General features: G+C 34.3%; 1 protein-coding gene across 5 annotated transcripts in view; it reads left to right on the top strand.

Annotated features, from left to right (window-relative positions):
• Positions 1-10,655, top strand: part of FZD3 (frizzled class receptor 3) — an 83,971-nt gene extending 73,316 nt beyond the window's left edge. For all 5 annotated transcript variants that reach the window (XM_057506246.1, XM_057506300.1, XM_057506335.1 and 2 more), the window contains one exon: positions 178-10,655. In XM_057506246.1, the coding sequence (XP_057362229.1) occupies positions 178-391 (214 nt within the window). In that variant the 3' untranslated portion in view covers positions 392-10,655. The remainder of the gene's footprint in view (positions 1-177) is intronic.
• The last annotated feature ends 1,826 nt before the right edge of the window (positions 10,656-12,481 follow it).

The raw sequence follows: 12,481 nt of genomic DNA, 5'->3' as shown, positions 1-12,481 counted from the left end.
AATAATTCTATAGTTAATTCTGTGGTTAATGAAATCACTGTAAATCAACAAAATTGGTTGTTATTTTCTCACTTGGTTTCCTGATTATTTTACTTAATGAGGCATTTTCATGAAAATTTTTAGTGTTATTTTCTAGTGTGTTCTGTTAGCTGCTTCAGAATAACTCTCCTACATTAGGTACACTCCCTGCAGTTACAGAGGAATGGAAGAGAGACTACCTCATGGCAGCATGTCACGGCTGACGGATCACTCCAGACACAGCAGTTCTCATCGGCTCAACGAGCAGTCACGACATAGCAGCATCAGAGATCTCAGTAATAATCCTATGACTCACATCACACATGGTACCAGCATGAATCGAGTTATTGAAGAAGATGGAACCAGTGCTTAAATCATCCTAAGGTGGAAAACTTGTGCTGTTTAAGAAGCAGATCTTACTTGCCTTGGCATGGCTGCAACTCTCTGTTACCATGCTTCCAGTGAGGTGCAGATTGTGTCCATTAGAAAAGCAAATTTTTGCTTTTTATATTGCATCAAACTTGGAACATCAAGGCATCCAAAATGCTAAGAATTAGATCATCATATAAATAATACTTATTTCTAGGGTATGAAGAGATAATAATTTGTCTGGTAAGCATTTTTATAAACTCACTTATTTTATATTTAGTAAAATCCTAAACATATGAGACTGCTTTGTAGTGAACTTTCATATAATATCATCTAGTCGTGAGATAACATTCTCGTAGTACTTAATAAAACAAAATTTCAGATTTAAAGAAATTTTCTATGCAAAGTTTATTTGTCAGATGAATAGTAGGAATTTGTAATTTTCTTTTCACTAAGTGAAAAAGAACTGTGTTTTTAAACTGTAGGAGAATTTGATAAATCAGCAAGGGTATTTTAGCTAATAGAATATAAAGATTAACAGATGAATCTGACTAGTCTATTGAAGGCTCTTAAAATTCTATCAAAATAATCTTCATCAAGAGAGATACAGGATTAGGATTAGCAATGGAATAAAATTGGAGATGGACACTTTTTTCCCTATAATTTTGCTGTTTATATTATTACGTTTGTAAATATTACTTTTACTGGCTGTGTTTTTATAACTTATCCATATGCATGATGGAAAGTGTTTAATTTATAGCCATCTTTTCCCATGTAGTAGTATTGATTCTAGAGAAATTCATGTTCAGATCTGTTCTGTGGATGCATGTAATAAGATAAGCATCATACATTGCTTTTTTTGTGGTAACCACAGTTACAAAATGGCAAAATGTTTCCTCTTTATTCATTGTTGTATTTTTCTGCAGTGAGATGTGATCTTGCCAAGGCTACCAGATCTTGGCATCCAGGCCCCTCCCGTCAGCGATTTGATTGTCTGTACTCGCGTTGCTAGTGGCCAGTAGGCTACAGCTTTTGCCCCTCACTCTTACTTTCAGATTCTGGATCATTCTTTTTTATAGCTGAAATACATGTAACCTATATCCAAAGTGGTGATTAATTTGGGGTATTTGAAAATCGTTGTAGCTAAATGAAGCATGATTAGTCTTGCTGTGAAGTATCTCTTAATCTTAAAAATATCAGCTCAAAAATGTTTGATGGTTTGTCTTATAAAAAGCTTAAACAATTTACAGTAAAAACTGTAAACTTTATTAGGCATGAAACTGATCAGAAAAGAAGGAAAAATTCTAGGAAATCCTGGATGTGTTATATAGAAAAGCATATTTAAAACAAGCGGTCCTTGACTCTGACTACATATAAGAATCACTTGGGGAACCTCTGATGCCCAGCGATCCTGTCATTCAGATGAGAATTGGTAGTTTTAAAAACTTTCCAGGTGATTCTGATCAGCCATTCTGCAGGCTGTTTTAAACCAACTTGTCCCTGTGATGATCTGATGGCATCATATCACATCATGTGAAAATCTAGCTGGACTCAGTGTTATGCTTATGTACCATTACCTGATACCCAATTTTTCTCCACTTACTTGTCCATTATAAAATGGAATTCTGGGCCCCACTCCCAAAGATTCTTATTCAACAAGTCAAAGATGGCAAGGCTTTAAAATCTATAGTTATAAAAATACTACAACTTATTCTTAGGAAAGCAGGTAATCCAAGAATCACAGTTTGAAAAATATTCCAAATCTAGAGAGGCCTGGCTTTGCCATATGCTAGTTTTTAACCTTTAACAAATCAACTTCTTTGAGCCTTGATTCCCTTGTTTATTGAAATTAAGATAGAAGATAAATACCTACCTCACAAAGTCAAATAGGGATCAAATGAATAGTCATATGCAAGCTCTTTGAAAACTAAGACATTATGAAATACAAGAGATTAACTTTATTGAGGATTTAGGAAATTTGAGGGCTAATATAGTACATTCCTTGACATGTTTAATTCATGTGTACTTTTCCCTCTCCTTTAAAACAAAAAGCACCGAGAAATTAGATGTTGTAAAAGAAGCTTTCATCACTCACAGAAGGCTGTTTCCTGAGAATTTGTGTGTATGTCATGTTGTGTCTCTCGAAGTATATAAAATATTTACAATTAATTCTTCATAAGATATGCTTGAACATGTGACTGAAATTATTTCTTTTTCTCCTCCATCTTTATTGTCTTTCTTCTTGGAACTGAAGTTAGTACTTAAGACAGACAAAATCTGAATTCCCTAGTAACTGACAATTAGTAAACCTTTTCTCCAAAGGCCAGACTTACAGCATCTCTTTTATAAATAAATCAGTAATTCATGAGGCTTTTGTCTGAGAATCTCTCCTGAGAACAGCATGAGAGGACCAAAACAAACATTCAGAAACAAAAATAACAAGTTAAAATAGAAGGTAGCAGTTTGAGCTCAAAGATGTTGTCGTCATCACCATCTGCATTATATTATCAATTGCCAAATGTTAATTAGTTTTCTCCTACAAGTGGGCCAAGTATATAGCCAGTCAAGTGAGCATCACTATGTAAATTTTAACTTTGTGTTTCCTCATTTTTACGTATTCATTTGCATCTTCTCCATTAAACTATCTGTTAGTATATATGTAAATGCCATATTGACCTTTCAGTTATTTTTAGTATCTTAATTTTGTCCCACAAAATTTACTTAAAATTGTTGATCCATTGTTTTAAATAACAGTATTTCGTTTGGGCTCTGTTATTTATCAAAAGGGTGCTTCAAATTAACAATTTTTTTTAAAGAGACAGTTGAAGAACTATATAGTAAGACAGCAGTTTCAGACCTCAACTAGCTTAAACCAACTTGAGCAAGTCTGGACAGCTTTCTTACCATATGTTTAAGTTTAATTTGTGTTGTGATTGGCATATGATAATGTTTAGTATTTTATTTTGTCAGTTGACAACTGACAAAATAGTAGTCTTCTCTAAAATGTTAATATATAATCAAAAGATTTTTGAAAAGGACTTTGATTTCCGCAATATTGCATTTAATTTAGTTTATTCAGTAGTTAAAGCAAAAAATTCAAGACTATTAATTTCAAAACAATAATTAGTTTCATAGAACAATTGGGTACTAACTCAACAACTAGCATAGGGCTTATTACATAGTAGGTTCTTCAGTAAATATTTAAATGGATAAATAACTATCTTATACAACTTACTTTTACCCTAGTAGAGAGTCACTTCAAAGAAATTTGGAAGATCTAAATTTAATTAAACTAGGTGAAATGAAGTCTTTGCTTTAACAGAATAACACATGGCAACTAATAAGAAATATGTAAATTGCACCAAATGAAGCTATTTCTCATAGGATAACAGTCCATTTTACTGTTTTTATTATGGATTTATATATTCAAAATTACAGTTTTTATTAATTTTAAATGGTAAACAGCAATTATTAGAAGTATTTAGGCTCTTGTCAGTTTTATGTGAAGTTAGATTTTGTTGTGCTAGTTGGGTGAATGAATATTTAAGCAAACCTTTATTGGTAATGATTTCTTTTTCTGCTACTGCTTAGAGCAGATTTATAAAAATTTTAAGAATCTCTTCAAATTAGAAAACTTTACTGCATTTTAACCTACCTCATTAGTTTCTTTGAGATAATAACTGGAAACTATTGAAATTGTAACTATCTTGGATCAGGCTATATCCCTGTGAAATAAAAGGAACTACTTTAATTTTAGTGGATCATTGGCTGGAGCTTAGAAAATATTAATATACCAAAATTTCGCTCTGATGAGATTTTTACTGCTTTTGACATGCCAAAGGTACATTTACATATTATCATACTTGGATGACTTACATAGTCTAGTGTAATGAAAATCCCACTGGGCTTGAAGTTTAAAGACCCATAATTACGACGTGAACCACACAGGAAATTAAACTTTTCTTAGTCTCAATTTCTTTGATGTAAAGTGAGGGAGGAGAAGGTAATTTTTGGTCCCCAAACCTACCTCACTGGACATTGTGAGGATCAAATAAGATAACATGTATTATACTTCTCTGTAACCTGTAAGTTGCTGTATTGATAACTTATTTGGGTATTTTTTAGAATTTTAGGGTTATAGGAAACAAGGCTATGGTCTGCATTGGTATTTAACATAACAACAAAATAAGCAATAAGACCAGTATTCATTTGGTACAATCTTTAAATCAACAATCCAATTAATCTTTTAAAAATGAAGTTCTTCTTTAAGACTAGCTATGTCCTTGAAGTGTGTTGGCTCTGTAGTAGATGTTATACCAGAGTATGCGCTCTCATTTTCTACAGTTGAATTTGTAGGTCACTTAAAACAGAAATTTGGAGATCTCCATTACATTTTCCCTTTGATATGGAATTATATAAATACATTAACTTCACTGAAATTTATAAGAAAAATATAAAAAGTGTAGGCCCTATAACTTTAGGACTTGCATGTACCTAATTCTAATTCTTTCTGATTAAGAACAGGTTTTTAAAAGGTGATTATTGTAACACTTGGTTTTCATCATGGCAAAACTTTAAATCTTAATTGTAACACCTTAACTATTTACATGTTCGTCTATAAAATTTTTTAACCTGCGTAAAGTAAGGAATTCTCCATTCTTTTCCACACATAAACATACAAAAGGCAGCATTTTTATGGAACTTAGATTTACAGAGGAACTAATGCTTGTTTTAAACTTCTTTTATGCCTTTTTAGAACTGATTTAAATAAGAAAAAAATGTTTACATTGATTCAGCTATGTTTCCTAGTGGTTGCATTATTTATACATTATTCTTATATCATTTCTATTTTGTATGAAAAATTCTGTTGACATCTCTTCATAATTTAATTCTCTTCCCTTCTTTTGTTCCAGTTACTGAGTTTCGGGAAAGGAATAGGAAAGCTAAGCATCCTTTACCTTCCATCTGACTGTAATAGCTTCCTGGGGTTTTTTCCTAATTTAATTTTAGTTTTATACTTTTTAATAGTCAAATTGATATAGGATTATAATTTTCTGTCAGGATCCAAAGTCTTCTAGGAAAGAAATGTTAAGGTCCACCCAAAGCCAGCCTCTTTGTAGACATTCCTATTTGGTTGATTTATAAAGATTTAATATAGGTTAATATAAGGACATTTCTTACTTTGTGATCTCTAGGAAGTAAAGTTTTATTACCATAAATACAAAAGAAAGTAAAATTTCACTTAGATTTTAGTTAAATCCCATGCTAGTACAACATTACTTCCTACATAAGAGAGAGTAGTTCAATCTATTTAAATGCATTAAAGAGTAATTTCCTTCAGATTTAAAAAAAAATTCAGTTATTTCAGGAAATCTGTTGTGTCCTTTCTTGAACATTTTCATTGGTATGATAGCATTGCCCATAATTTATTCTCGTTTTATTTGCCACTATCACCAATTTTCCCTGAGAAACAAGTTTTTACCTTGTGATAATTTGGATTTTGAAACTTCAGTGTTCCATTATTTCGGTGATTACCATTCACTAGTGACAGCATTTATATGACAGTGATGTTTTCCAAGCTTCTTATTTTATCATGTTTCTTGAAGTAGGGTGAACTACTTTATTAGTAAAATTGTAGTTCTCAGGTTTTGTTTTATTAGCTTGTTTGTATTGCTAACTTGCAAATATTTCTTTAATTGTGTTGTGCTTTTAAAAGAAAAAAATTTAGTGCTTAATAATTTCTTTTTCTAAATTGACATATTTTTTATTTTTAAGCTTAGTAAAAATGCATTGTTATTTTTTTTAATAACACAGAATTTTGAGTCAGGAGACCTGATTTCTAGTCTTGCCTCTCTTTTCAATGAGCTGTGTAACTGGACTTTTACCTTTTGGGATCTTGGTTTTCTCATCTGTAAGTGAAAGAAACAAGGGGATTAGAGAGCTTGTGTCTCAGATCCCACCTGTCTCTAACTTGTCCTTAGACCATGTTATAATCACTAATCTGGGCTTGCTTTTACTGTTACTCTTCCCAGTCAACCTGTACTATTAGTGCAATTTATAGCTAAATTGATAGGATTCAGATATGTTATTAACTTTTTTTTCCCATTCATAGTGTAAGTAGTTTTAAAGAAGGAAAATTATGTTACAGATAAAAGTGAAAGAAAGGTTACAACTGTTTGACATGACCTTTTTTTTCTTTTCCATGGGAAAAGTCTCCTAAAGCACCAACATTAAGCACCCTTAAAACTGATATACAGAAAAACAATAACATAAAATTTTGTAGTCTTTATTCTTTTAAATATTAGTATAGGTAGTTAGCTTAAACTCTGAACAAAATGTATTCAAGATAAAATGAGTGAACTCAAAGTGCTAATTAAAAAGTTACCAGGTTTTACCAACATTAAAATAATTATAAAATGTAAAAGGAATTTCAGAAGAGTGGATTGAGATTCTGTTCAATAATTATTCTTAAATTGTATTATTAGGTTCATTGAATAAAAATATAATTTCCAGGTTGCCATGGGCAAGTGAATGTCCTACTGTAAAATAGTGATAAATATGGTTTGTTATTTTTAGTTTTTTTCTGACTATGCAGAAGAAGGTTTTCATAAGGCCTCCTTTTCTATCTTATAAAATGTAGAGATTCCGTTAGTTCCATCTCTCAGCAGAAAGTTTTTTTAGATTTAGTTGTGTTCTCTGAGAACCAGTCCAAGGGGGTTTCTGTTACTTTTAAAGATCATTGTCTTTGCTCTATGGCTGCATAACTTCTATCAAATTCTTGAACACATTGGTCCATAGATTTACAGTTGAGGTGTCGGGTTTGGGGTCTGAGGCGTACAGAAGTGCAATGAAGATGTACTGGTTTCTGGTATGATTTATTTGACTATCCTTGATTCCTTGTTTGGTTCAAGCAACGTCTTGGCTTCCAGAAATTTAATTAGATGCTCAGCCTCTCTCGGTCAGATCTGCCTATGTTACAGTGTTATTTTGATTGCCTGTCAAAAACAAAAACAGAAACAAAACTTTATTTCCAGTTCTCTGCCTCTGCATGTTTTATTACATTTGCTAAACTTGATTCGGAGGTCCAAACATTTCATGGAATATTTTCTGGATTTTGATAATGGGATATTCTATTTAAAAAAAAGCAGATAATCTTAGAGTGATTTATTTTATATTTATCCATCTACCATTTTTCTATTTCTTTATTTCTCTCCTTCCCAGTTTTGACCAAAAAATTTATATCCTTCTTTTTTCCCTTAGCCTTGCCTCAGGTAATTTTTCCCTGAACTACTCTTGTCAGCAGAAACATTTGATATGAAATAATTCTATATTTCTGAAACAAGATGAACATAGTAGTTCTTTACATTGAGCTGGAGTAGTACTTGAAAAATTTTTTTCTTTTTATGTGAACTTTTAATTATTTTTTAAAATCATAAAAGAACTCTTGGATTTGGAAATAATAGTCTGGAAGTTCTCTCATCATCAGGTGCTATTTCTATCTTATCTGTGAGTTATAAGAGTAAATCTGGATTCTTTATCATTCATTCATCTTTCTTTTAAATTTAATTTCACTAAAATATCCCATTTCACATATCTTTAGCACCCACTTCAACTTTTCTGCTTTTATTTTCGAATGCCAAATTTTATTTTTTAGAATTTTACTCTTTCATTGAAGTTTAAAAGTTTGCATATGTGAAGGAGTTACCACAATTTAGACATTTACCTTGGCATCATAAAGATATAATCACCACCATCCTTTTCCTCCAGCCCCAAAAAGGAAAGCTTGGTTGACATTCAAAAGCTATTAAGTTATCTTATTTTTGTTATTTGAAAGAGCTGTGTCTTCTAATTTAAAATTTTTTTAATTAAGAAAATCTGACTTTGTTGTATTTTAATCTGATAGTAAATTTGGGGGATTATTTATATAAATATATGTCTACAGTTACTGGTAGTTATTAGTTATTTCACTGACTATAATATGCGATACCCCAAATTCACATTTATTTAATGTGAGGTGTTTGGGTTCATTTTTGAGCCTTTGTTTTGTCTTGTTTTCTTACCGTTGTACAGTGTTGTATATGTTAGGCTATCATGGTCAGCTCAGCAGAACACTCTCCTGTAGATGGATTGTTCCTTCTGAGAATCAGGCCAAGGAGATTCATACTATGTGGTCATAGTTGGATAATATTATGGACTATGTAGAATTGCTGGTTTTGTTGGTCAAAAGTGATCAAATGTTATCGATTTTGTAATATATATTCAAGAAACTCCTAAACAAAAGATTTTGTTGAACAGATATATTGACTTCCCATCCCAACTCTTCATATCAACCTGTCACTAGGCTTTATGAAGGAGACTCAAACTACAGATAGCCACAGATCAAGAAAATTCTACTTTGTTGTTAAATCACCAAGTTTTCAAAGATACTTAATCAAAATAACTTCAGTATTTGAAGCAAATACCTGTTGGGAATACATAAGTTACCTAAGCCTTTCTTTAAGTCTGTATATAGTTTTTAAATTTTCATAATCTGGGATATTGTCATATATCAAAGGATTAGTCTGTAAATATCATTTAGAGGCAAAATAACCCCCCTCCCCTATAACTGATATGGACTCAAATTGCTAATATAGAATTTTATCTTCTTTGTAAGCATTCTAAAATAACAAATACTGCTATGTTAAATAGTCCTCAAACTTGCCTTAAAATGCCTTTTAAAGAGTTTCTTTATTCCTGTTTCAGGTTGTAAGAATAAAAATATTTGAGTATAAAAAACATTAAAAAATATGAAGCTCCTACAAAGGGAATCCCCAATTTTAAATTGAACTATGATCTGAAAGGTTGTAAATTGGGTTGTTTCAAACTCAGATTATATTTCCTCATATATAAGTGATACTATTATGATTAATGAGAGGAACAAATTAGCCAACAAGAGCCAATCTAGTTCACGCCAGTGTTCATCTAGGTGTTGCAATTTTAATAAACTTTTATAGTGGAGAAAGTTTAACTGGATTTCTTAATAACTGCTTGGTACGCGTCTTCCTAGGTGATACCCTGAGGCCTGCGCAGGTACCTACTCTCTCCCTCTGGCCTATCCCTCATATGCTACCTTCCCGAAGACCTTCCTACCTGCCTCCTCTCCCTAGTCTTCCTTTTCAATACTTCCACAGTATAATGTATCTCAAGCATTAGGAAGAAGGAAGTTTGCATTAACTAATTCATATTAAAGCGTTAGTGACTATTAGCCCTTTTACTTCTCTTAAAGAGAAATCTGCATTAGAAACAAACATTGCTTTTAGTACAAACTAATATCAGTTAATAGAATATTAAGCTTTAAAACAAAGGCAGAAATAATTTGTGTTAGCAGGATTATTTTGAGGCAAGAGGTATCATTAAGTGACCCAACTTGGAAATCTGCCCCATCTTTCCCTGATGTCTGAAAGTGCTGTTTATTTTCAGTGACCTTGAGGAAGGGAGCTTGTCATTTGTATTTATGGGTCATTTGAAGCCAGGGCCTCGCTGACCCTGTATTTTAGTTTAGGGGCTATGTCTAGAGCATCCTAGATAACCCATCACCCACACCATTCTGTTTCAGTCACAGTGTACCTTCCACATAGTCCTGTCTTCCAGCTCTGCTTATCGATAATAAATTTACAGATGACGACTATCCATTCTTGTAAAAAATATTAAGTCTTTCCTCATTTACTGTTATAGATAATGACCACCAACCACATTTTCATTTTTTCAAAAGATAGAAAGGGAGAGAGGATATTCCCTTTTCACTATTTTAAAAATGTTTTTAAGCAGTTGACACTTGGCAATTTAGTTTTTCAAACCATATTCTGAATTAGTGCTGAGGTGATTCTAACGTTGGTTCTAAAATTTTAATCTTGCTTTATTATATAAACATCTAGGTAGAAAGTGTTTGTGCTTAAGACTTGTATTTTTGTGGCGTTAATTCTTCATGTTTCTTTTTCATGTGTTTGAAATTGTTCATTCATTTCCGGGTGAGTGGAAAGTTCCTGTCGTTGAGATCTGTATAGAGCAAGTGCCCTTGATCAGAGCATGAACCGTACTTTCCCGTTAGCCGATGTGCTTCGCACTCTGCTCTTGTAGATTTATTTTGTTTACAGTAGACCGATGTGAGTTTTTGTAAATGTTTTTACTTAGCACTTTAACTGTGAGTGTACAAACTGATTTTAAATGTAGTGGTTGTATATTTTGGTTATAAATTGGAAATTTTTAATAAAATTAAATAATTTGTTCTCTATTGTGTCATTACTGCCTGATTGAATACAATTTTGTACATCATCTTCCAGACTCTCCTAACATATTACACTGCTATTTTAAAACTGGGTTTTATATTTTATATTCTTCTAATATTACTACAGCATAGGATTCACATTAATCTGGAATATAGAAACATATAAGCACCATCCTATATCATACCTCTTTCATTTATTTTGTCAATACAGATACAACCCATCACTGTTCATCATTATATCCTCAGAACATGGCACTCCTCGGCACATAATAGGGGCTCAGTAAATGTCTGTTGAAAAATGACTACATTGAAGTACCTTTACCAACTTCCCAGTGGGAAATCCTACCCACACGGGTAAACCAGTTAATTTCTTTCACACACCACTAGGCAGACCAAGACTTAAACTACTATTATAGTTTCTTGCCCATATTATACATTCTTTAATTGGAAGGGACCTTCAAAACCGTTACCTTTATCAGCCGCTGCTTGAATGATTTCAGTAACAGGAAGCATTCATTTTGAAGAGACTCTTAGTATGTGTCACTTACCCAGGAATCCTTGATTTTTATTTGGCTCTCCTAATTTAATGTTCTCATGTGAGAACAAGGTCCTGCTAATGTACTTTATACATTTGCTTTCCAGGAGCAACAATCAGAAATCAAATTGCTCAACACCCCATATTCTGAGTGTGATGAGCAGAGTAACGGCCCCCAAAGATATCTACTCCCTAATTCCCAGAATCTGTGAATATGTTACTTTCATGGCAAAAGGGACTTCGCAGATTAGTTACAGTTATAAGCCCTGAGATGGGGAGATTATCCTGGATTATTCATGTGGGTCCAGTCTAATTACATGAGTCCTTAGCGGAGGACTTCTGCCAGCTGTGGTCAGAGAGGGATGTGACAGTGGGCGAAGGGGAAGAGATGCATGTGAGAAGGGCTTGACCCTCTGTTGCTGGCTTTACAGATGGAGGAAGGAGTCCATGAGCGAAGGAATGGCTTTCCGCTGACAGTCAACGAGGAAACACGGCTCTCAGTCCCCAGCCGAAGGTGGTCAGATTCTACCAACAACCAGGATAAGTGAGGAAATTAATATTCTCCCTAAGTCTCCAGAAAGGGACTGCTGACCTCTTTGTTTTAGTCCTGTGAGACCCATGGCAGACTTTTGGCCTAAGAAAATAATAAATGTGTATTGCTTAAGCACTCTGGGGGCCAAGATTCCTGTCACTTGTGGAGACAGGCACTCTGTCAGTACTGCTGAGATCCAACACAGAGGCAGCAGTTTGAAAGATTTACCAGTAGCAGGAAATGTGTCTCAGAGTCGGAGGCTGAAGAGGGGACAGGTGGATGACAGTTCCCCAGCCGTCCCTCAGCCCAGTGGGTTGAGTGTTTGCAGTAGCCAGCTCCATATGCTCCACCTCCCTCACTGGTGAGGCAGCCTGGGGGCTGCTCCCTGCTCAACCCAGCAGCAGTCTGACTTGCAGCCTGGCCGGTGGAAGGCAAACTGCCCTTTCCCAGCCCTCCTTTAGCCCAGGGTCAGGCCCTTGCAGGAGTCAGCTCCAAACTCTCCAGCCCCCTTGCTGGCTGCCCAGCCTCAGTGGCTTTCCCCTGCCCACCTGCCCGGACCAGCATGTTTGGCCCAGCAGTGGGCTGCCATTGCTAACCGGCAGGCAAGGAAGAGAGAATGGCCCCTGCACAATGACTCCCAGCACAAGCCCCTCACATCACACAAAGGGCATGCAGAGGCAAGCTGCTGGGACCAGCCACTGCCAGCAGACAGGCAAAAAAGCAGCCCCGCTCACAGCCCACCACTAGCAGCTGTGGCTCCACC

The sequence above is a fragment of the Manis pentadactyla genome, chromosome 1 (genome assembly GCF_030020395.1).
Source record: "Manis pentadactyla isolate mManPen7 chromosome 1, mManPen7.hap1, whole genome shotgun sequence".
NCBI classification, from domain to species: Eukaryota; Metazoa; Chordata; class Mammalia; order Pholidota; family Manidae; genus Manis; species Manis pentadactyla.
Note: the sequence above shows the minus strand (reverse complement) of the source record. Positions and strands in the feature narration are given on the sequence as shown.